The sequence below is a fragment of the Haliotis rufescens genome, unplaced genomic scaffold (assembly GCF_023055435.1).
Source record: "Haliotis rufescens isolate VD_foot unplaced genomic scaffold, xgHalRufe1.0.p SCAF_8, whole genome shotgun sequence".
Taxonomy (NCBI): domain Eukaryota; kingdom Metazoa; phylum Mollusca; class Gastropoda; order Lepetellida; family Haliotidae; genus Haliotis; species Haliotis rufescens.
The window spans coordinates 44,376,466-44,403,017 of record NW_025964372.1 but is presented as its reverse complement, the minus strand read 5'-3'; the positions used below and the strand labels follow the sequence as shown (position 1 = coordinate 44,403,017).

General features: G+C 43.5%; 2 protein-coding genes across 4 annotated transcripts in view; one reads left to right on the top strand and one right to left on the bottom strand.

The window, feature by feature from the left end:
* The window catches only part of LOC124151958 (multiple epidermal growth factor-like domains protein 10), a 69,346-nt gene that overhangs the window by 7,635 nt on the left and 35,159 nt on the right, over nucleotides 1-26,552 (bottom strand). The window contains exons 1-7 of one of the 3 annotated variants that reach the window (XM_048389134.1): nucleotides 9,746-9,814; nucleotides 7,365-7,505; nucleotides 6,808-7,023; nucleotides 6,330-6,524; nucleotides 5,090-5,221; nucleotides 3,463-3,606; nucleotides 2,812-2,961 (exon numbers count right to left, since the gene is read on the bottom strand). In XM_048389134.1, coding sequence (XP_048245091.1) covers nucleotides 2,812-2,961; nucleotides 3,463-3,606; nucleotides 5,090-5,221; nucleotides 6,330-6,524; nucleotides 6,808-7,023; nucleotides 7,365-7,505; nucleotides 9,746-9,797 — 1,030 coding nt within the window. In that variant the 5' untranslated portion in view covers nucleotides 9,798-9,814. The other 2 variants (XM_048389135.1, XM_048389133.1) reach the window with 2 other exon arrangements.
* On the top strand, nucleotides 15,475-26,176 carry LOC124151932 (multiple epidermal growth factor-like domains protein 10). Its single transcript, XM_046524629.2, has 10 exons — nucleotides 15,475-15,542; nucleotides 16,231-16,371; nucleotides 16,891-17,106; nucleotides 17,329-17,523; nucleotides 18,655-18,786; nucleotides 21,230-21,376; nucleotides 22,120-22,269; nucleotides 23,751-23,888; nucleotides 24,508-24,652; nucleotides 25,348-26,176. Exons 1-10 carry the CDS (start codon nucleotides 15,491-15,493, stop codon nucleotides 25,532-25,534), a joined length of 1,503 nt encoding a protein of 500 aa, XP_046380585.2. The 5' UTR covers nucleotides 15,475-15,490; the 3' UTR covers nucleotides 25,535-26,176.

Below are 26,552 nucleotides of genomic sequence, written 5' to 3'. Positions count from 1 at the left end.
GTACACTGCTGTCCCTGCAACCCTGTCTACGGTCCCCAGGACGCACACCTCTGACTTAATCTCCTCACCTGTACACTGCTGTCCCTGCCACCATGTCTACAGTCCCCAGGACACACAACACTGACTGAATCTCCTCACCTGTACACTGATGTCCCTGCCTACACTCCCCAGGACACACAACACTGACTGAATCTCCTCATCTGTACACTGCTGTCCCTGTCTACAGTCCCCAGGACACACAACACTGACTGAATCTCCTCATCTGTACACTGCTGTCCCTGCCTACAGTTCCCAGGACACACAACACTGACTGAATCTCCTCACCTGTACACTGCTGTCCCTGCCTACAGTCCCCAGGACACACACCACTGACTGAATCTCCTCACCTGTACACTGATGTCCCTGTCTACAGTCCCCAGGACACACAACACTGACCGAATCTCCTCATCTGTACACTGCTGTCCCTGCCTACAGTCCCCAGGACACACAACACTGACTGAATCTCCTCATCTGTACACTGCTGTCCTTGCCTACAGTTCCCAGGACACACAACACTGACTGAATCTCCTCATCTGTACACTGCTGTCCCTGCCTACAGTTCCCAGGACACACAACACTGACTGAATCTCCTCATCTGTACACTGCTGTCCCTGTCTACAGTCCCCAGGACACACAACATTGACTGAATCTCCTCATCTGTACACTGCTGTCCCTGCCTACAGTTCCCAGGACACACAACACTGACTGAATCTCCTCATCTGTACACTGCTGTCCCTGTCTACAGTCCCCAGGACACACAACACTGACTGAATCTCCTCATCTGTACACTGCTGTCCCTGCCACTGTCTACAGTCCCCAGGACACACACCACTGACTGAATCCCCTCACCTTTACACTGCTGTCCCTGTCTACAGTCCCCAGGACACACAACACTGACTGAATCTCCTAACCTGTACACTGCTGTCCCTGTCTACAGTCCCCAGGACACACAACACTGACTGAATCTCCTCATCTGTACACTGCTGTCCCTGCCACTATCTACAGTCCCCAGGACACACACCACTGACTGAATCCCCTCACCTTTACACTGCTGTCCCTGTCTACAGTCCCCAGGACACACAACACTGACTGAATCTCCTAACCTGTACACTGCTGTCCCTGTCTACAGTCCCCAGGACACACAACACTGACTGAATCTCCTCATCTGTACACTGCTGTCCCTGCCACTGTCTACAGTCCCCAGGACACACACCACTGACTGAATCTCCTAACCTGTACACTGCTGTCCCTGCCACCCTGTCTACAGTCCCCAGGACACACAACACTGACTGAATCTCCTAACCTGTACACTGCTGTCCCTGTCTACAGTCCCCAGGACACACAACACTGACTAAATCACCTCACCTGTACACTGCTGTCCTTGCCACTGTCTACAGTTCCCAGGACACACACCACTGACTGAATACCCTCACCTGTACACTTCTGCCCCTGTCTACAGTCCCCAGGACACACACCACTGACTGAATACCCTCACCTGTACACTGCTGTCCCTGTCTACAGTCCCCAGGACACACAACACTGACTGAATCTCCTCATCTGTACACTGCTGTCCCTGCCACTGTCTACAGTCCCCAGGACACACACCACTGACTGAATCTCCTCATCTGTACACTGCTGTCCCTGCCACTGTCTACAGTCCCCAGGACACACTACACTGACTGAATCCCCTCACCTATACACTGCTGTCCCTGTCACCCTGTCTACAGTCCCCAGGATACACACCACTTACTGAATCTCCTCACCTGTACAATTATCACCCACCCACCCTGTCTACAGTCCCAAGGACACACACCACTAACAGGGTCACACGTGCCATGTGAACACCCACCACAAAAATGGTTACAGTTTGATCCATATGTTCCATAGCTATACACTGAAACAGACACACATTTTTCAAATAAAACTGGTTTGCGTACACAGTACGTTGTTGAATAGTACACTGCGGTTTCAACAGTTACGTGTCTATATTTGCATGTGAAGTCATTTAAATGCAAGTAAAGTTATAATGCCATGTCATAGTAGTTATAAATACGGGTTTGATGGAGACGGTAAATTAATAATATTGAAATAGTAGTCCGAAACACGGCCTCAGTCAACTATGCTGCTGATCTAAATAATATGAGGGGGGAAATATCATGTTTCCCTCATCTCGTGACGGGGAAAAAGGTGATATTTCACTCGACACTTGAAATATCCTCTCTATTTAAATATCACAGGGTTTTAAGTAACAGGTTATATTTGTTTTATTCAATTCGAAAGTTTTCTGTCTGCATTAATCGATGCAATGGTGACAGAGGTGACGTGATATTTATGGAGGATAATACAGCTATCTCAGCTAAACCCCCAACCAAGAGGTATTAATATGGCATTATTAAGGTCTCGATAAAACACAAGTACGTGACAACATAAATTACCATTGGCATGAGGTAAACCTTCCTCCTGGAAAGTTACAAAGGTTCCAGAAGTAGCCGTACACTGAATTGATGTAATTTGAGTGGTGACATTTAGTGAAACAAGTAGCCAAGGACGGATTAAGACACCTACCGATATAAGAAGCCACGGGATAGATGATGATTGTGTTTTAGTGGATCGATTGGAAGGTCAGAACCCCGAAAATGTTCGAAATTAATGTTATCGATTTGGGAGATATGATACATCAATACACTTTACGAGGGATGTGCGTTATTTAGGTCGGTATTATTACAATTGCGGTTGTACTAAAGAGATGTTACTGAGGCCGAATCAACCTACTTTCTGCACAGTCAGTTCGAAGCCATCCATCTTCACATACACCTCTATCACAGGCACCAGTCACGTGATCACAGGTAGAAGATGGAGTCTGACAATGGCGGGAATTGCAGGACTTGCTACAGTTTGGCCCGTTCGTACTGCCTGAACATGCTGGAAACGTCATACACACATACATGGGTTGAAACCTATTGTAGAACACTAATAAAATACAACGGACACAAATACATTTGAAAAGCCTCTCGATCACTGGCTACATAAATCAGCTTCAGAAACAAATACCAGCAACAAACCTGTCTTGTGACCTTTCAGCAAATAGATTGTATGTACACAATGAAGTGTGTTTGTATTAGTATCAGCTACTGAGAGCGCATTGTTGTCATCGATTCAAATGACTCATATATATTGGGTGTCATGCTATAAGCGAAAACCAAACATATGTGTGAAACAATATGCAAACTAGCATATGGTAGCTGTACTTAAATTTACAACGATAAAGAATATCCCAATCATGATTTGCAGCATAAAAGAATTAATGTATTGCCTTTGTGTGTTTCAGTTCCATTTTACAAAAGTTTGATTCAAAAATATTCATTCAACCGACGTTGTCTGCAGGTTGCTGTCACAAAAGGCTGTGATACTGCTTCAACTCACGTTGTCTACAGTCCTGGCTTTTCCAGCCGTCCCGGCACCCATCTGTACAAGCTCCAGTGACGTCACAAGAGGATGACGTTGTGATGCAGTTGCGGGAGTTGCAGAGCTGATCGCAGTGAACACCATACCGTCCGTCACGGCATTCTGGATAAATGTGGTAATATGGAAAGTGATAAATACACGATTCAATTTCTAAGACGAATGTATATTTCTAGATATATCTTTATCATGGATAAGAAACACAAAATACATATCTCAGTCACGAAATTCTTAATCATTGATAACAAAACAGTTGTAAACAACTTATGAACCTGGTCATCAACACGCACCACTGACTGAATCACCTAACCCGTACATTGCTGTCCCTGCCACTGTCTACAGTCCCAAGGGCACACACCACTGACTGAATCTCCTCACCTGTACACTGCTGTCCCTGCCTACAGTCCCCAGGACACACAACACTGACTGAATCTCCTCATCTGTACACTGCTGTCCCTGCAACCCTGTCTACGGTCCCCAGGACGCACACCTCTGACTGAATCTCCTCACCTGTACACTGCTGTCCCTGCCTACAGTCCCCAGGATACACACCACTGACTGAATCTCCTCACCTGTACACTGCTGTCCCTGCAACCCTGTCTACAGTCCCCAGGACGCACACCTCTGACTTAATCTCCTCACCTGTACACTGCTGTCCCTGCCACCATGTCTACAATCCCCAGGACACACACCACTGACTAAATCACCTCACCTGTACACTGCTGTCCTTGCCACTGTCTACAGTTCCCAGGACACACACCACTGACTGAATACCCTCACCTGTACGCTGCTGTCCCTGTCTACAGTCCCCAGGACACACAACACTGACTGAATCTCCTCATCTGTACACTGCTGTCCCTGCCACTGTCTACAGTCCCCAGGACACGAAACAATGACTGAATCACCTCACCTTTAAACAACTGTCCCTGCTACTGTCTACAGTCGCCAGGACACACACCACTGACTGAATCCCCTCACCTTTACACTGCTGTTCCTGCCACCCTGTCTACAGTCCCCAGGACACACAACAATGACTGAATCCCCTCACCTGTACACTGCTGTCCCTGCCACCCTGTCTACAGTCCCCAGGACACACAACAATGACTGAATCCCCTCGCCTTTACACAACTGTCCCTGCCACCCTGTCTACAGTCCCCAGGATACACACCACTGACTGAATCTCCTCATCTGTACACTGCTGTCCCTGCCACTGTCTACAGTTCCCAAGACACACACCACTGACTGAATCTCCTCACCTGTACACTGCTGTCCCTGCCACCCTGTCTACAGTCCCCAAGACACACACCACTGACTGAATCTCCTCACCTGTACACTGCGGTCCCTGTCTACAGTTTCAGGATACACACCACTGACAGAATCTCCTCACCTTTACACGGCTGTCCCTGCCACCCTGTCTACAGTCCCCAAGACACACACCACTGACTGAATCTCCTCACCTGTACACTGCTGTCCCTGCAACCCTGTCTACAGTCCCCAGGACACACACCGCTGACTGAATCTCCTCACCTGTACACTGCAGTCCCTGTCTACAGTTTCAGGATACACATCACTGACAGAATCTCCTCACCTTTACACTGCGGTCCCTGCCACTCTGGTCCACAGCCGCCAGGACACACACCACTAACAGGGTCACACGTGCCATGTGAACACCCACCACAAAAATGGTTACAGTGTGTTCCATATGTTCCATAGCTACACACTGAAACAGACACATTTTTAAAAATAAGACTGGTTTGCGTACACAGTACGTTGTTGAGTAGTACACAGCGGTTTCAACAGTGACGTGTCTATATTTGCATGTAAAGTCATTTAAATGCAAGTAAACGTATAATGCCATGTCGTAGTAGTTATAAATACATGTTATGATGGAGACGGTAAATGAATAATATTAAAATATCAGTCCGAAACACGGCCTCAGTCAACTATGCTGCTGATCTACATAATATGATGAGGGAAAGGGCTGGATGACACATCTTGCCTTTTTGCCTGTGGGATGTCCTTGTCAGAATAGGACACTGGTACCAAGAATCGACTTAATGGGAATATCAACAACTCCTTGCCTGTTTGAAGTTCACTGCTTTGCTCTTATCAATATTTTATATTAAATGTTTATTCTGTAAAAGAAGCTGGGTTATTAATATTGTATTATGCATACTGAAGTTGTGCATTTCTTTTATGTAATGTACCAGGTTGAGGTGAAATGCTTTAGTTTCTGTTTTATGGTTGTATTACCTGATGAGCATGTTCATATTGATAATACTGTCTAACTTTAACACCTATCACCTATTCCCGGCAACCTGAACACGTCTATATTTTGCAGAAAATGAGTCTTAACTAGCTGTAACTAGCTGTTTCACCTACAAGCTCATTGAAAGTTGCACTTGACTAAATTGACAAATGCATTTGCTTTCTAGACCTAGCTGCACATAACGAGATCAAAATTAAGATAAAATTCATTTCCAGGTTTCCAGGTTAATTTATTAAAGTGAAGACATCAATGAATTCTTGTGATTTAAAATGAAATATAAAGGACGATGACCTTTCATAGATGACCTCTACTAGGTCAAGGTTATCTTAGACGTCAACTCTGAACCTAGTACGTATTACCTCGCCAAATGTTTCTTCATCATGGGATATTACCTACACGAATGTTGTCTTGCGAGATGATATGAAATGAAAACCATGTTCCAGTATGGCCTTTCATTTATGACCTCAGCTTGGTCAAGGTTATCCAACCAAGAAAATACAATATATATATAACGATATCGTGCCGCTCAGTGCGCTCCTAATATCTACGTTATATTTACCGTACACTTCCACTTCACACAGATTGAGTGTGTGGGTATTGTGCCTGATTGTCAAGTACCTCCCGTGACCGTTACACGTGACGTCATAGACACCGTCAGACTCTAGAGTGTATGAGGAGAAGGTGTAGCAGGTGACGCCGGTAGCAGAACTGGTGTAGTGGAGGTTGATGATGGCACCACGAATCCTCCATACGTCTAACATATGACAAGAATTGATACAAATAAGTATACCATATTTTAATGTCAGTAAAAATTCAGGAATAATACAAATTCATTATGTTTATCAATAAAATACGTGACATAAATATACACTTCACAACAACTTAAACAAGAGCCGACACCTCCTTTAAACCTTTACAATAATGCTATTCTGAATAGCCTGCACAAATATATCATAAAATCGTGAACATACAAACTGAAATCAAGATATTTTTAACTTAAATCATATTATATGTGGTGGCATGCTGCATGTTCTTACATGCCTTCCTGTTATAGATCCTGACATCGTGTAGTCTGTGCACCCGACCCAGGTCCACTGTCCACTGACTGGGTGGACTGGGTGGAATGGCCGGGTGGAAGCATGTGTTGCTATACACATCCTGCCTTCGGTCACCATCCACGGCTTTGTCGGGAGTCCACGCAGGACGCTGAGAACCAGTAGGGGATGAAGCTGGTCGATGGTAGGCAACATTTTCTTGAAAATAGGTAAATAATACAAATAAGCCACACCTTTCGAAATAAGATTGGATTGAAATATATCGAATCTCAAACATGTGTCAAAAGGTCATTAATTTCAAAGGTTTAATTTAATGGAATGAAATAAGAAGTGAGTGAGTGAGTATGGTTTAACGCCACTTTTAGCAATATTCCAGCATTTTCAAGGCGGGGGGCACCAGAAATGGGCTACACCTATTGTACCCATGTCGGGAATCGAACCCGGGTCTTCAGCGTGACGAGCAAACACTTTAACCACTAGGCTACCCTACCGCCCCGAATGAAATATGAAATGTGAAGAAGTTGAACTGATCAACATACGTTTTTGACAGTTGCGTCCCCGTCCCCCCGCCCAGCCAGCATCACACTCAGCTCCACACGCGCCCGTTGTGACGTCACAGGAGGCTCCGCAGTGACACAAGAACCAGCAGGACTCCCCGAACCGTCCCGGAGCACAGAAACCTGGGGAGGCACAACCAGGGTAAAATAACAGTCAAAGAGGTTCAAAAACATTGAAAACAACCTCGGCATTCACAACTATTGAATCCTGTACCCCTGTAAGGTTAAGGGGCACGGTCAAGTGGCCTAAGGCGCTGTGACTCGCTGTAAAGAGTTGCACCTCCACTGGGAGCCACCCACCCAACACCACCCAGCACCGCCAACCCACTAAGCGCCTAACCAACCAAGCCCCTGTGAGAGCAATACCAGGGGACAGGCAGAGTCCACGACATATCCCAGCCATAAGTAACAGGCCCTAGAATTAATGTAAGTGCACTCACAAATGTCCAGAATATAGTCACTGAGGAATGAAATGAAAGAGACCTGTCTTCGTTCTTGAATCTAGAAATGTGTTGGAAGCTGGCAGGAATTCGTTGTTTCCAGGTAGGTATCCAAACCTCAAGCAAGCCAGGTCCAAAAGGTCCTCGAATCACCCTCTTACAGCCAGCCCTCTAGAAACTGTCCCATTGAGAAACTTCTAAAACGATCAAGCCTTTCATGGCCATGTGCACAACAAGGGCGGATAACTCTAATTCTAATACAAACCCATTCAGGAAATCTCCACTGGTGTACAAATACAACTACGACAGCTCTTGATATTTTCTACATGAAACTATAAATGGAACCATTTCATGCTGATAAGGTCAGGCCTTTTACAACGAAAGTCACAGGCAGTTTATTTCATACAGGGATATGAAACAAATCATGACCTGATCATTTTAACAAGTTAATAACATTTTACAAATTTCATTCATGGTAAATGTAATTATACCACATTCTTTGATGTAATCACTGGACGGGCTTTTTGAAGGTTATTATTTGCAACATCCTTGCCTGGCAGTTCTTCCTTCAAGTTTTGAAAAAAGTGGAATATGATGGTGTAATCAATATCTTGTGGTGATGTTCAGTTACTTCAAAGTCACTGCCAGTTTCTACGACGTTTAGCCCTGATATTCTCATGCAGTTGACTAAGCAGGTTAGCATAATATTGGCCATTACTTGTCTGACCTTTCGGGATGTAGTCCGATTCCTCTGGAATCCCAGAAGCACCACCTTGCCAGAAGATGGAAGGTGACGTAGGATGATTCCAACTCTTCGACTGTTGTTAAGTCTCTGGCTGATAGTGGTGAACGTAGGTCTCATCCATGGCTACAAATCGCTCAACAAAATCAGCGGTCTGCTTCGAAACGACGTAAATTCTCACCTGGGGCGTTTCTGATCAGGGATCAGAAGCTGAATCCGTTGTCATGCCCAGCTCATTCCTCAGATTGTTCTCAATTCTCTCACGAGAGATGCTTGGTATAGTGGCCACGTTAGGTGTGGTAAGTAGTTGATTTTCCATAATCATATATATTTTATCAACATTTTACTTAGCAATGGCACAAATAGCAAAACCGAATATCAGTAGCATCAGGCAAAATGAAATGACAATCCTCAAGTCCGCCATGTTGATCAACCAGGAAGTCAATACCCCGATAACGAAAAACATTGTAACCAGTCCATTACTCTAGTTTATGCACATATACAATTTAATCAATCGACCTCTTGTATCTACGAGTGTTAACCACAACGTTCCCCAAGGGAAGACAAGGAGAATATACTATGTTTGCCTCTTTTGTAAACGTGTTACCTTCTGAAGGATATCAATACTTTCCTGGCACAAGTTAGTGTTGTGTTGGTCTGAACAGATTCTGGAGAAATACGTATGATATATGGCACTCGAATGAGACACGATAGAAACCGGACGTATCCATTTGTTATAATTAAGGGAAAGATGTGGATTTTTCAGCTATTTTGTTATTATATAATAAAAAGACAAAAACAGATTCAAACTGTGTTAGCTGGAGAGAGAATGCCACTACCGGGTAATTCACATTCTATTTTTAGTAACTCAAATCAGTGTCGTAATATATCACACCTGCTTTGGGGTCAAATAAGCTTTTCTGTCGAATAAATAGCCCGCTCTCGGAATAATACTATGGCGGAAACCTTGTATCATATAATTAATCATTAATAGACTAGATACTAGTATATCGATATTATATTTTTCTCTACAAAGACAGGCATTTCATAATACAGGAATATCATATCAAGTTTTAGCAACTCTTTCAGTGAAACAAAATCATTATCTCACCATTCCCAAACATTCAGGGACTCGGTATCACCACTATTCCTTTCATACCTTCAGATAACGCCAAACTCACCGCATATCAGTTGCATCAGGCAAAATGAAACGACAATCCTCACGCCCACCATGTTTATCAACCAGGAAGTAAAATGTTTATACATACCCGTGCACAACTGAGACGAATGTAACACTCTGCAACAAAAGTAGGGGATCATGGAATTTGAATGTTATGGGTCGTCAGAAGAAAGATCAGTTCTTCTTGATTCAGTGAAAGATCGTCAAATCGGTCTGAGCTAATAGTATTGTTGATTTTAATTATACACAGTTACACGTAAGGTTTCTACTCTTGCTAGTGGATGACTTCTACTTTTCAGTGGTTAACTTTCCGTTTATGTCAAGCAATATTCCTGCAAAGCCAGCCCTTGGTGTCTACAAGGAGCTCATACAACTCTTCCTCGGGAGCTGTTTGTTATGACATTCAAGGCCTCAGTAAAGCTTTCAAATGCTTTTATGGTTGATATGTGGAGGACATTTCCAAATTTGACGCTCAGTGACAAACAAATATGTCCGATGCATTGCTCTATTTTGACTTGTACCATATGTTCCCCTGTTGTTGTTTTAGGTCAATAATTGACTTGCCTTTGCATGTGTTTTTCATGGATGCCATCGGTGGGGCAGCAAACGGTCACCTTTTCGAAAGCACCTGGTATCACCACTGTTTGATAGCGAATTATAATACATGCACATGATATATTTTGTATCGTACAATCGACTATTTTGGCAGAGATTTCTTATGAATATGGAAAGGGTAATGTCGCTTTCATTTAATGCAGTATTTGTGATCAGATTGGGAATTCGTCGTATACAACGTGATTAATGCCTAAGGGTTATTGGCATGCTTCTATCTGCGAGAGGCAGCCATTACGATCAATGTGTCTCAGTCTGTTGGCAGGCTTTGGAACAGGTTCTTCAGACACAAAATATTAATGATCTGCCCGGCACACTCAATCGCATTGAAAAACGAAAGACGTTAAAATCCATACGTCATCTTTGTGTCCATTGATACAACAGCTTAAAAAATGTCTCTTATAGATAAAGTGCCCAACAGGAGCACGGTGTCTTTCATGATTTTGTCCGGTGTCTGAAACGAGTCCTCCATCAGTGCCTGACTAAGGGTGCATGGAGCATGTTTCGCAGCAAGCTTTTCTATAGTACTTGTGAGAACAGAGTTTGGCAGAAACCACCAGGTGGCACTGCGTCTCGCCGTCATCCTCACATCTTATCTCTGAAACAGAAAATCTTTTTACAGGGCCACATCACACCAACAAAGCAGATCGTAGTTTGGTGGCATACAACTGAAACTTGTGTACTTAAAGATGACTTGTGAACACATTTATTGCATAAAACTTTCAAATTGTTTTTATAATTACTCACGTGATTGTAAAACGCAGTAAAGTGCTTGGTATAACCAAGACGTTATCTGCACGTTCACTCCTGCATGTACAAATATTCCACAAAATGAGTGGACGTATACCATTACTAACTGTATGTGGGGAAATTCCAATGTGTTGTAAATGAGACATAACAGTACTGGATGTGCAAGTATGTAAGTATTTCACTGAGTTAAAAGCTAAATGTGTTTTACAGAATGGGAAACTATTCAAATTTTTCCACGTGTCTTTCCGATTATGGAAATGGTTTCGACGCTTTATTAATTGGTGTATATTTCTAATAAGAGTGAGTGATTTAGATTGTTGGCTATCTATGCATTCATACGCACGTTTTTTTGTGAAAAGGCTTTATATATTTGAAAGGGGTTTCCGTAGCAAAAAGGAAACCTCTTTTTAGCCAATCAGAATCAAGCATTCATCAATGTCATGGTAGAATGTATGATAGAATATGAACATGTCTTACTGTATATGTATGTTTTTACATGTGTTGACAACCACATGCCTTCCTGTCCATGCAACCGAGCCATAGTGCGTTATCATAATTATGCAACACACTAGACTACCCATGATTCTCCCTTTGGCAATAGTGCACCATTAGTGATCTCCGATAACCCTAAGAGACAGTATACCTTGAACTGGCGTTAACGAATGCAAGTTTTGGTGTTAGAGATATCGTCAAAGTCAGTAAATCATAGTAGCTCAACAACATAAGAGTACATGGTAGGAGTATAGGTAGTCCACGTGTGTAGCAGGCCCCCCGAGAGGACTCTTATCTTGAGCAAAGACATTATCTTTCTTTACTAAACTCGTAAAACGTCGCGTCAAGTCACCCCTTGCCAGTCGATGTGACCGTCTTATATCAAATTCCGAAGTTACCCAGTTCTTTGACCGTCACCACAAGCAAGGTTATGGTACTGTACAAAAAAGGGTTGTTATCAGGGCGACTCTTGGATTACCGACGGCAAATGGACGCGACTCTGCACAGCGAATCGCAGAGACTAAGTCCACTAGACCACCTGCACAGCATACAAATCCGAAAGGCACACATTGATAATGTATAACTTAGTTGATGAGATGTAGAGCTAAGCTGATAGGCGTTGATCTTGGATTAGATACCACTTTTGTGGGATCAAAGTCCAAACCAAGTGGTGCCCATGTGACCCGGTTTCCCATTTTGAGTGGTGAATCCGTTATATCTTTCACATTAGATCGTCTCGAACTGCTTACAAGTCGCTGTTGTAACATTCCTCAAAACCGATTTCCTGCGTGGTGGGAAGGCGACGGCTTCGTTTAGCCGTTGCAGAACCTGTCATCTCCCCTCTCGCCCTTGCGTTGATAACAGCACAAAAACGGGCAGTTATACACAGAGGTCTCTGCAATATGGATAGGTATACATAGTGGTCTCTGCAATACGGGCAGTTTTACACAGTGGTCCCTGCAGTACGGATAGGTATACATAGTGGTCTCTGCAATACGGGCAGTTATACACAGAGGTCTCTGCAATATGGATAGTTATACATAGTCGTCCCTGCAGTACGGATAGTTATACATAGTGGTCCCTGCAATACGGATAGTTATACATAGTGGTCCCTGCAATGCGGATATCTATACACAGTGGTCCCTGCAATGCTGATTGTTATACAGGGTGGTCCCTGCAAATGCGGCGAGTTATACACAATGGTCCCTGCAATACGGATAGTTATACACAGTGCTCTCTGCAATACCCATGGTTAAACATAGTTGTCTCTACAATACGGATAGTTATACACAGTGGTCCCTGCATAAATGGACAGATATACACAGTGGTCCCTGCAATGCGGATAGTTATAAAAAGTGGTCTCTGCAATACGGATAGTTATACATAGTTGTCTTTGCAATGCTGATTGTTGAACACAGTGGTCCCTGCATAAATGGACAGATATACACAGTGGTCCCTGCAATGCGGATAGTTATAAATAGTGGTCCCTGCAATACGGATAGTTATAAATAGTGGTCTCTGCAATACGGACAGTTATAAAGAGTGGTCCCTGCAATACGGACATTTAAACATAGTGGTCCCTGCAATACTGATGGTTATACACAGTGGTCCCTGCAATGCGGATAGTTATACATAGTGGTCCCTGCAATATGGATAGTTTTAAATATTGGTCCCTGCAATACGGATAGTTATACATAATGATTCCTGCAATACTGATGGGTACACACAGGTGTCCCTGCAATATTGATAGTTATGCATCGTGGTCCCTGCAATATGGATAGTTATACATAGTGGTCCCTGCAATATGGGTAGTTTTAAAAGTAGTGGTCCCTGCAATATGCAAGTTATACACAGTGGTCCCTACAATATTGATAGTTATACATGGTTGTCCCTGCAATACGGATTGTTATACATAGTGGTCCCTGCAATGCGGATATTTATACACAGTAAGCCATGCAATATGGATAGATATTCATAGGGATATACCAACGGTTATACATTTCAACCACCCCTCGTAGGTCCCCAGCTTGACCTGGTATTGGGTTATCTTAGAGGCTCACTCTTCCTCTCTTGCATTCCTCTGGCTAAGGAAGGAGCATCATCCCCTAAAAAGACCACAAATCGCAGTGTGGCTTCAGGGCATAACGATCCATGACCAACATGAAGTGCTCGCTCTTACAGCTGCAGAAAAAGTGCAGAGAGCAGAAGCAGCCACTCTTTATGGCATTCATGGACCTCACAGAAGCCTTCTACCTTATGGGCAGATATTGCCGGTATTGGCTGCCCACCAAACTCCTTAACATGATCCAGTATTCCATACTGACATAGAGGCGCTGTGCAGTTTGACGGCGTGTCCTCTTAGGCTTTCGGCATACGCAGTGGCTTATATTAGGGCTGCTTACTTGCCCCCATCTTGTTTGGAATCTTCTTCAGCCAAGATGATAAATGAAAGGATACATGCAAGACCTTTGACGGATTCTACTCGACACAAGCTCAGAAGATAAGTTGTTCGACCTGGCTCGCCTGGTCCGATACAGCGCCCACCACCCTCCCCAGAGAGTGTGAGAGACCCACCACCTGACAACTCTCATCAAGGGTGCTGTCTACAAAGGCTGCATCGTCAGCCTACTGCCGTAGGACAGCGAGTCTCTCCTCCAGAAAAGAAAAGAAACTCAACACCAAAACACTGAATTTCTCACCTGGACCACGATCCTGAGTCTATTCATCTTGTTCCAACACCACAAACCTCACTGGTTCGGCCACCTTCGTCGATGGAGGACGGGAGGTCCAGATGGACCTCTTGTACCGTGAGCTCGCCTCCGCCGAAAGGGCACCTTGACATCTCCACGTCCGTTTCAAAGGCATATGCAGGCCGGATTCGAGGGCGCTGGGCATGAATGTTGAATGGTGGTAGGAACTCGAAACCGACTGTCCTCACCAGAGGACCCAGAGGACCCATGAAATCGAGATACCAAGAGGCTATGACGGGATTGTATGAGGCTCATGAACACATGGATATTTCACCTTTTGGTTGTTTACTCATAAATTGATTATTGACATGAACTACTGCTACATTATTAACCGACTTTATTTTTTTTATATCTTGTAAGGTTTAGGTAGAAGTGGAGAAACATCTTTTGTAACTGATAGAAATATAACAAGTGTAGGCATAGTACGTTTTCGGTAGGTTTGTGTGAAAACACTCTCACATGGACCATGGCTTGGAGCACAAAGTGTTGTTGGTGGTGGGTGTGTTGGTGGGTGGGTGCTGGGATTGGAAGGCACATATTTAGAAATGTACTTTGTCTTTCGTTTTCCTTTAAGGCAATCATTTTCGGTCACTAGTTGATGAAATTAAACTCCGAAATGCTTGGAATCGTTATCATTTTAATACATATGGACATATGTTTCAGTCCATTTGTAAAATAACTGAATATTTAGGCGTTTAATAAACTGCCAAAGTAAAACATTTACACATGCACTTTAACATATACAAACTATCAAGTAAGCAATGCTCAGGTGAGCATTACTGTTGCGACCCCCAAGTATACCTACATTTCTTTATCAATTCCAAGACAAAACTATAGTTATATCAATAATTTATATCAATAAAAGTGGCAAATGCGCTTACGTTTGGCGCAGCACAGGTCGCGAACTACATGTAGTTGAGATTTCATTGATATCATCCGGGTATCCACGGATAAAAACAATAACAAAGGCAATAACCAGTCCCGGTCCCAGAGATCAGTGCCCTTTAAAGACTTTCCTCGTTTTAGTTATTGTTTGTAGATGGGTTGTGGGTTGGGGTGCATAAATACGCGGTCGGCTGATTCAAAGGTATGTGAGTACGAAATTTGATACGTGTGAGCAGTTGACTTCCTGGTTGATAAACATGGCGGGCGTGAGGATTGTCGCGTCATTTTGCCTGATGCAACTGATATGCGGTGAGTATGGCGATGTTTGTAGGTATGAAAGAGGTGTGTGTCTGCATGATGAGGAATAAATAAGTTGTATTGAAAGAGATGCTAAAATCTGATATTGACGCATGATAATCTCCTATTGCGCAATTCCTGTCGTTCTGGAGCACAATATACTTATGATATATTATAATCTATTAACTGATTTATTATATAATGCAAAGATTTCCGGAACTCTAAGGCATATCAATATTTCCTCTATTACTCGCTAAGGCGCTCGGTTCCAAATTGAAATAAGAGGTATCTACTCTACAGTGGGACTATATCAAATTTCAAAACACAGTAGGTTTATCTCCTAATTCGACAGAATCGCCTGTTGACTCAAGGACAGGTCATATATTTTACGGTTTTGACATGAGATACTAAATGTTGAATGGGACTATTTCTGACCAATAGTACAGTTGCAACATTTCAGAAAATTAAAAAAAATATGCATAATTCTATGAAAATGAAATTCGCAGATATCAGAAGAAATAAAATCAGTATTTCACCAGGTGATCTGGATATCGCTTAACTTTTGTTCTGCTCAAAATGAAAAATCGGATACAAATCTTGATATTTCCAATAGTTTTATGACAACTGTGTTGACAGTGATCGAACCGATATAGGTACACAACTAGTTGACTGTTCGTCTATCCCTGTTGTCTGTTCCCAGGTTCCTGTCTCCCGGGACGGTTCGGAGATTCTTGCAGGTTCTCATGTCACTGTGGAACATCCTGTGATGTCACAACGGGCGTTTGTGGAGCAGACTGTGACATTGGCTGGTCTGGAGGACGGGGAAGCAACTGTCAAAAACGTATGTTGGACTATTTATACACTTGCACGTTATTTGCTTTGTACAATTATACCACACACAGTAGATATAAGGCCCGTGAGGATCCGGGGTAGAATAAGTCTTCAGCAACCCATGCTTGCCGTAAAAGACGACTGTGCCTGCCGTAAAAGGTGACTATGCTTGTCGTAAGAGGCGACTAGCGGGTTCCCATTTGCGTGGATCGATGCTCATGTTATCAATCACTGGTTTGTCTGGTCCAGACTCGATTACTTGCAGACCGCCGTCATATAGCTGGAATATTGCTGAGTGCAGCGTTAAACAACAAACAAACAGTAGATATAATGGCATGTTTGGCAGCATCTGTCACCCTTCATAACCACAAAAGGAAGAGTAACGATACAATGTGTAGCGTAGATGAGAGGAACGGGGGATCTGTGTCTCTGTTCATACTCATGTACTGTTAATATCTTAGTCATTTGATATATTTGATACACCATTTCAGAAGCTGTGGCATATTTTCTTTATTTACTTATTTTGAAGAAAATGTTGCCTACCAGCGACCAGCCTCATCCCCAATTGCTCCTTTTGATCCTGGATGGACTCCCGACAAAGCTGTGGATGGTGACCGAAGGCAGAATGTGGCTACCAACTCATGCTTCCACCCGGCCATTCCACCCAGTCCACCCAGTCAGTGGACAGTGGACCTGGGTCGGGTGTACAGACTATACGATGTCAGGATCTATAACAGGAAGGCATGTAAGAACATTCAGCATGTCCCCTAGAAATACTATTGTTGAAGTTAAAAATCTCTTGATTACAAAGTGTATGTTGACGTTGTTATGTAGACGATATCATGGGTTATGGATAAACAATTTCTGCATGCGTTCAGAGTGTGCATTTTTGAGAAGGTTATGGAGTCGGCGCTTGCATAAGTTGTGATGAGGTGTATTATTTGTATCAATTCTTGTCATATGTTAGTCGTAAGGAGGATTCGCGGTGCCATCATCAACCTGCACAACACTAGCTCAGCTACCGGCGTCACCTGCTACACCTTCCCCTCCGACACCCAAGAGGCTGACGGTGTCTATAACGTCACGTGTGACGGTCACGGGAGGTACCTGACAATCAGTCACGATAACCAGACACTCAATCTGTGTGAAGTGGAGGTGTACGGTAAATATAACGTAAATATAATACAATATCTGATCGCCATTTCTTAGATATTACAACCACCCCTCCCTTATGAGGAAACAATTTACGAGATAAAACATCAGTTTGCCACACGTGCCAGAAACAGAGATCCTTTCTTGGTTAGATGACCTTGACCTAGCTGAGTTCCCCAGTGAAAGGTCATACATTTCTTTTTGGTTAATAAAAATTACAAGAATTCATTAATGTTTTCATTTTAATACATGAATAATACGAGGTTTGACACAAACGAAGAATAAACTCAGCATATATTTTCCGATTGGCATGAAGAAAATATGTGACAACAAAAAACGAGAAAATGAATAATGAAATGTTGGCTTATCCTAGTAACTTAAATGTTCAGGACTGTAATATGACTTCGAGACAACCGTAACTTCGACACATTCGAGGTTAAAAAATGATGAATAAAAAAGGAATAACGCAGGGACTAAGACTTTTAATACTTCCAGACAACCGTAACTTCGGCACATCAAAGTTCGAGACAACGGTGTTAAGTATAGATCTAGAGCTATGTCTGTGTCTATGTAGGGGGGCACGGGTGGCCCAGTCGTCTAAGGCGCCGCGATTCGCTGTGCAGAGTTGCGTCCCTTGGCCACGCCAGAAACCTATGATTGTGGGTTCGAATCCCGGTTCGCCCAAATTATGTTTCTAGGTTTGTCAGCACCATACCCGTGCTCGTGGGTTTCACCGAAGTGGTAAACGTCTTAGACCTGCATCACTTCAGGCTTTCCTCCCACATTAAGCTGACACGTCGCGATATAACTGGAATACTGTTAAAAGCGGCGTTAAACCTAACTCACTCACTCACTGTGTCTATGTCTGCCTATACGTATTGTATCACGTTTGATTTTCAATTTGGTTGTTTGTAAAATTGTGAAATTAAGCCAGTTAAGAAGCCGGGAATAGGTAATACGTATTAAAGTTTGACAATATTCACAACAGAAACATGAAAAGTCAATTGACACCAATTGACTTGACTATGCAGAACTTTTGCTTTCGGTATCTATCGCATTTTCATAATGCGAAGAAGACTGTTGAAAATGATATGTACTACTAAAGACACAGAATTATTTGGAAAATGTGTTTCCATTTCAGTGTGTAGCCATGGCACATATGGAACAAACTGTAACCATTTGTGTGGTGGGTGTTCACATGACACGTGTGACCCTCTCACCGGCGTGTGTCCTGGCGGCTGTGGACCAGAGTGGCAAGGGCTGCAGTGTACAGGTGAGGAGATTCAGTCAGTGGTGTGTGTCCTGGGGACCTGTAGACATGGTGGCAGGGATAACTGTACAGGTTAGGAGATTCTGTCAGGGCTGTGTGTCTTGCGGACTGTAGACAGGGACAGCAGTGTACAGGTGAAGAGATTTTTGTCTGGGCTGTGTGTCCCGGGGACTGTAGACAGGAACAGCAGTGTACAGGCGAGGACAATCTGTCAGGGCTGTGTGTCCCAGGGACTGTAGACAGGGACAGCAGTGTACAGGTGAAGACATTCTGTCAGTGATGTATGTCCTGGGTAATGTAGACAGAGACAGCAGTGTACAGCAGTGTACAGGTGAGGAGATTCAGTCAGTGGTGTATGTCCTTGGGAGTGTAGACAGGGTGGCAGGGACAGCAGAGACAGGGACAGCAGTGTACAGGTGAGGAGATTCAGTCAGTGGTGTGTGTCCTGGGTACTGTAGACAGGGACAGCAGTGTACAGGTGAGGAGATTCAGTCAGTGGTGTGTGTCTTGCGGACTGTAGACAGGAACAGCAGTGTACAGGTGAGGACATTCTGTCAGGGCTGTGTGTCCCAGGGACTGTAGACAGGAACAGCAGTGTACAGGTGAGGACATTCTGTCAGGGCTGTGTGTCTTGCGGACTGTAGACAGGAACAGCAGTGTACAGGTGAGGACATTCTGTCAGGGCTGTGTGTCTTGCGGACTGTAGACAGGAACAGAAGTGAACAGGTGAGGAGATTTTGTCAGTGATGTATGTCCTGGGTACTGTAGACAGGGTGGCAGGGACAGCAGTGTACAGGTGAGGAGATTCAGTCAGTGGTGTGTGTCTTGGGGACTGTAGACAGGAACAGCAGTGTACAGGTGAGGACATTCTGTCAGGGCTGTGTGTCCCAGGGACTGTAGACAGGAACAGCAGTGTACAGGTGAGGACATTCTGTCAGGGCTGTGTGTCTTGCGGACTGTAGACAGGGACAGCAGTGTACAGGTGAGGACATTCTGTCAGGGCTGTGTGTCCCAGGGACTGTAGACAGGAACAGCAGTGTACAGGTGAGGAGATTCAGTCAGTGGTGTATGTCCTGGGGAGTGTAGACAGGGTGGCAGGGACAGCAGAGACAGGGACAGCAGTGTACAGGTGAGGAGATTCAGTCAGTGGTGTATGTCCTGGGTACTGTAGACAGGGACAGCAGTGTACAGGTGAGGACATTCTGTCAGTGGTGTATATCCCGGGGACTGTAGACAGGGACAGCAGTGTACAGGTGAGGAGATTCAGTCAGTGGTGTGTGTCCTGGGTACTGTAGACAGGGTGGCAGGGACAGCAGTGTACAGGTGAGGAGATTCAGTCAGTGGTGTGTGTCCTGGGTACTGTAGACAGGGTGGCAGGGACAGCAGTATACAGGTGAGGAGGTTCAGTCAGTGGTGTGTGTCCTGGGTACTGTAGACAGGGTGGCAGGGACAGCAGTATACAGGTGAGGAGATTCAGTCAGTGGTGTGTGTCTTGCGGACTGTAGACAGGAACACCAGTGTACAGGTGAGGACATTCTGTCAGGGCTGTGTGTCCCAGGGACTGTAGACAGGAACAGCAGTGTACAGGTGAGGATATTCTGTCAGGGCTGTGTGTCTTGGGGACTGTAGACAGGGACAGCAGTGTACAGGTGAGGACATTCTGTCAGGGCTGTGTGTCCCAGGGACTGTAGACAGGAACAGCAGTGTACAGGTGAGGACATTCTGTCAGGGCTGTGTGTCTTGCGGACTGTAGACAGGAACAGAAGTGAACAGGTGAGGAGATTTTGTCAGTGATGTATGTCCTGGGTACTGTAGACAGGGTGGCAGGGACAGCAGTATACAGGTGAGGAGATTCAGTCAGTGGTGTATGTCCTGGGTACTGTAGACAGGGACAGCAGTGTACAGGTGAGGACATTCTGTCAGTAGTGTATGTCCTGGGTACTGTAGACAGGCTGGCAGGGATAGCAGTATACAGGTGAGGAGGTTCAGTCAGTGGTGTGTGTCCTGGGTACTGTAGACAGGGTGGCAGGGACAGCAGTATACAGGTGAGGACATTCTGTCAGTGGTGTATGTCCTGGGTACTGTAGACAGGGACAGCAGTGTACAGGTGAGGAGATTCAGTCAGTGGTGTATGTCCTGGGGAGTGTAGACAGGGACAGCAGTGTACAGGTGAGGAGATTCAGTCAGTGGTGTATGCCTGGTAGTGTAGACAGGGACAGCAGTGTACAGGTGAGGAGATTTTGTCAATGGTGTATGTCCTGGGTAGTGTAGACAGGGACAGCAGTGTACAGGTGAGGACATTCTGTCAGTGGTGTGTGCCCTGGGGACCTGTAGACAGGTATTATATATTATGTGTTTCTAATTGATTTAAAACGAATATCAAGAAATATCGCATGTTCGTCTTGGAAATACAAACGTGTATCAATTATTTAAGTAAATTCTTCAGAATGTCGTGAAAAAGGACGGTATGGTATTCGCTGCGATCAGTTCTGCAACTCCCGCAACTGCATTACAACGTCATCCTCCTGTGACGTCAATGGGGCTTGTGCAGATGGGTGCCGGGACGGCTGGATGAACACGGACTGTCGACAACGTGAGTTGAATCAATGTCACAGGTTTTTGATAAATGCAACAGAAACACACATATTTTGTTGTTACTTTTTTTTACTGCAAATTGTCATCGGGATATCCTTAATCGTTGTCCATTTAAATATAGCTGTCCTACGATAGGTAGCATAGTGTTTCACACTTTTGTTTGTTTGACGCTCCCAGCATGAGAAGCCAATACATACGAGTCTAAGACAATACATACTAGTCTGTGGACAATGCCAATTCGATCGATGACATCAGGCGCTCTTGTAACGAACACTAAACAAACACTCTTATATATTTCGAATATAATATATTTGCAGAACCGTCCCAATTGCGCAAGGATGTAGTTGTTGTTACCCTGCCTGGCGCTCGGCATTAAGGGGATAAAACAAGGACTGGTCGGCTCAAAACTGTTTTACTGTGTCTGAGAGGGATATTTATGGCAAACTGCGGCATGGTATCTCTGTGGGCTAACACTATAAGATCGGCATGACAACGGACTAGTACGTACAAGCAGTCACACACACACGCGCACACACAATACACACAAAATGACACACCAACAAATATACGTGTATGCACCTCGCTCTATCAGTGCAATAACGCCCATTTCACCTCACTCAGCTGTTACTGATTGAATGCAACCAGTTATCGAGAGGCATTTCAAATATTAGTTATCCATGATTTGAAAAGTGTTCTCCTACAATAGTTTGCACCCCTAGTATGTTTGTATGACGTTCCCAGCATGTCCAGGCAGTACGTACGGGACAAACTGTAGCAAGTTCTGCAATTCCCGCCATTGTCGGACTCCATCTTCTTCCTGTGATCACGTGACTGGTGCCTGCGATGGAGGTGTGTGTGAAGATGGATGGCTTGGAACTGACTGTCAAGAAAGTAGGTTGATTCGGCTTCAGTAACACCTCTTCAGTATTACCGCAATTGCTCTTCTATAGTTTGTTTGTTTGTTGTTTAACGCCGCACTCAGCAATATTCCAGCTATATGACGGCGGTCTGTAAAGAACCGAGTCTGGACCAGACAATCCAGTGATTGACATCATGAGCATCGATCCACGCAATTGGGATACGATGACATGCATCAGCCAAGTCAGCGAACCTGACCACCCGATCACCGTTAGTCGCCTCTTACGACAAGCATAGTCGCCTTTTTACGACAAGCATGTGCTGCTGAAGACCTATTCTCACTGGATCTTCACGGGTCGCACTGCTTTGGGCTTACGTAGGGCACATCTCTCGTCACATGTTATTTACCCTTACTTTAATCTGTACTAAATGTTGTGTAGTTTTAAACAAACTCTGCGTTCTTTGTACAGACGTTTCAGGTGAATTTTAGTAAAACAGTCTGAGAATAGTGTCAAACTAGCGTCCGGTCCCAGAAACTCTGTACCAAATATCAATCAAATCTTCTGTTGTTCCATGGGATTGGTCTGGTTCTCTCGGGCCGCACATCTCGTATTGGTCATTTTTTATTAAGTTTATTGTTGCACACCTCTCCTTGTAAAACCATTTTAGCCAATCGTGAAACGAGCTACACACATCTAACATCTATCACGTAGCTTCTCATATCGCTTTGTGTCTTTTTTTGTCTTCAGTCTTTTTTTATTCTTGTCATTTGCCGAATCTGAGAGAATAGTCGATATAATTGTCAGAACAGCTTCCATTAATCTTGTGACTTTTGTAACTTTCTAGAAAGATGTTTAAACTTATAGCAATAGTCATTACATATTTGCATGTTGTCCGGAAGTAAATAATGTCCATATTATTACCGATTGGCTGGGTTATTGTTGAGGTATAGATAATCTCACCAGAGTGTCTTTTTATAATTAACTTTTATCAACGAGTGTTGATATATCTGATATCAAAAGACACGAGGATGAGATTTTATTTATCATCTTACATCATTCTTCCAACTTTTTCAATTTGTAGACAGTAAAAAACAGTGTCTTAGATTTAAAAAGTACTGCAAACAGCTTCAGTAGCAGAGCCATTAGTGATGTCATTTGATTGTGACGTCATGGTAACCAATGACGTCACAAAGGTCTGCAAAGAATTATGATGCAATTTCATTGCAGCGATATCTTCAGTGTAGATATCGCTTGATCTCACCCAAGCAATATCTCCTCTGGGAGCCAGTTTCAGATGATAAAAATCTATTCTCCCCCACAAATATACCTTTGAATAAAACGTTTTTGCGGTTCTAGCATTGATTCATGGATAAAAAGATTAAAGCCGCATGTATTCAGGTAAATACAGCATATAAGGTCTCAATATGACACTACACACAAGACACTTGAATTGTCAAAGTATGGAGTGTGGTGTCAATGCTAAAGATATGAATAATACTGTTTGTGTTTCAGCCTGTAAGGCCGGGACATACTGGCCTGACTGTTCTCGGTGTGGACATTGTGACGTCACGTGTGACGTAATGGACGGCCACTGTCCAGGGAGGTGTCTGGATGGCTTCACTGGTGCCCGATGTCACGTGGATACAAGAAGTATGTATTTGTCGATGCACCTGTAGAACTGTCTTAGTTTCTATGCTAACTACTACGATCGGAGCATTGTGTAACATTAAGCATTCCTCTTAGCAGTCAAAACCACAGACACACATGCACGCATCCACGCACACGGACAGACACACGGACACACACAGCACACATACACGCACGCATGCACAGACACACATACAGAAACACAGACAGACACAGTCACACACACACAGACACGCATCCACGCACGCACGCACAGACACATATACAGAAACACAGACAGACACAGTCACACACACAGAGACACACATGCACGCAAACGGACATGCACACCACACACACATACACACATACACACATACAGACAACTCACACACACAGAGAGACAAACACACAGAGAGACAAACACACACAAACAGGGATCGAGTAAAATGTTATTTATGCTTCAAACTCTACTGTAGGAGCTCCATAGTATCTTCTAACAGCTCATCGTTACAACCGAGTTTCTACATTGGGAGAACTGAAATCGCCGGTTTCAAAACTTTTCCAAAAATGGTTCATAGTGCTTAGGTACTTATCTCTGAGCACGTCGTGCGTATTTTCACCCGAAGTTCCGTTTTGATAGCACAGACAATGTCCACGGTGACGACTGCTGTTCCTGTGAGGACTTCCTCGCAAGTGATGTGGAGTGTGATTGGTGGAGCTGTTGGAATCGTTGTAACGCTGCTTTTGATTGGTGCTCTCGTGATGTGTCTCTTGCGAACTGGGAGGTAATCGGCATAAATGTTCTATCGATTCATTAATTGCATGCCTACATTATTCTCAAAATTGCAAACATTAATTGGCACTTCTAATTCACAAAAGTTTGTCAAATATCCATCAACATTCTCCTAAACAATAAAAACAATGTTAACAAGTGTTAATAAAAATACATTGGGACGAAGGAATTAGACACATGTAAGCTATGTTAGTTATTCATTTCTAACTCAGATCTGATTCGACAGGAAGAACGTTTACTAATAGTAAACATAATAATCAACTTTCTTTTAGTATGTTTTCGAGATTTTTGTAAACTTTAAATGTCACTTTTACATGTCCAATTAAACGCTGCATTTACCGTTCGGTGATCCTGTGTTGTTTGCTACAACCATGAGAGTCACATACACAAACATGCACAGGTAATCTCATTGCAGTCCACACATTAACACGTACAGTGATATATCAATACACCTTCTGTGGATCATTTTTCAAGTTTACTGATATTTTCCTTTTATTTTGTTATTTACAAGTCTGACCTTAAGTTTCCATAAAAGTATAAGCAATATGCATATAACAATTAGGACAAATGAAAATTTAAATATCCCTTTATCTGCCAACCTGGATATAATTCGACAGACATACACACATACATGCATATTGCCTTGTTCTCTCGTGATCACTTATCATCTTCCATCATATGTTCCAGGTTGTCATGGAGATCGGCTGACGTAAACCAGCCTGTGAAGATGAGTGACGTCATAGACAGAGACACATCAACTGAAGAGAGTCCGCAGGCTGGCAGTGAGGCTGGTGTGACCGACAACGTCTATTCAGGTTTAGATGACGTCACCAAGGCTGACAATAAAGCATATGATAACATTCAGTATAAGTGACAATAACGGCCAGGAAACGGAAATATATAACGATGTTTTCAAAAAGCTGTCAATGGATTAATTAATAGTAAAGCATACGTTGATCATGTTATTGGTTTATGTTAGAAATGTGGACATTTCCAAATTTGACACATCAGTGACAAAATTGAAGTCCGATGCAGTTCCCTAATTTGACTTGTACCATATGTTCCCGTGTTTTTTAGGTGAATAATTGACTTGACTTGCATGTGTTTGTGACGGGTGCTACCCATTGGGCAGAATACGTTCACATTTTTGCGAACCCCTGGTATCATAAATTCATAAACTCATGCTCATGAAATAGTCGATATTGAACGGTTGACTCGGTTTGGCAGATATTTCTGGAGAATTTGAAGGTCTCTGTGTCACTGTTATTTACACTGCATAAAAAGGAAACATCGGACATCATTTTGTCACTGATGCGTCAAATATGGAAATGTCCACCACATGTCTACCATTAATCTTTTTGAAAACTTTACTGAGGCCTTGACTTTTGTAACCTTGATCAAACAACTTCTGAGCAAGAGTCGTATGGCGCGCTCGGAAACCTTGGTAGAAAGAGCATGCCCGATCTCAAAAGTAGCGAAATGTATACACCAAAGGCTGGAGCTGCTGGAATATTGCTTGACATGAAGGGAAAGTTGACTTTTGGAAAGTTGAAGTCTTCCCCTCTTATCATACAGTCTAGTTGAGAGTGTTTTGTCACAAAAACACTCTGTGGCTTTATGCATAAATCTAAATATGAAACAGATAAGATGGTCTCACTGGTCTCCTTTATTTCTAGTTCAGGTGGGTAAATCAGTGGAAGGGAATTGGCTATTTGATTGTTATTGAACGATATCAGATCATCGACATAACTTGAGCTTAAGTTAAACTTCTTGACCAAATTACTTTGTTTTGACTTTGCTAATCCGAACAGAAATTCCGGTTCATATGCATAAAGAAGCAGATCTGCAAGAAGGGGAGCACAATTGGTGCTCATGGGGATACCTACTTCTTG

Bases quoted from the DNA above. Each gene is read 5' to 3' on its own strand.
- LOC124151932 (XM_046524629.2), top strand. From the start codon at position 15,491: ATGGCGGGCGTGAGGATTGTCGCGTCATTTTGCCTGATGCAACTGATA. The intron at 15,543-16,230 runs GTGAGTATGGCG...GTCTGTTCCCAG, and splicing joins CCTGATGCAACTGATATGCG to GTTCCTGTCTCCCGGGACGG. The intron at 23,889-24,507 runs GTATGTATTTGT...CCGTTTTGATAG, and splicing joins ATGTCACGTGGATACAAGAA to CACAGACAATGTCCACGGTG.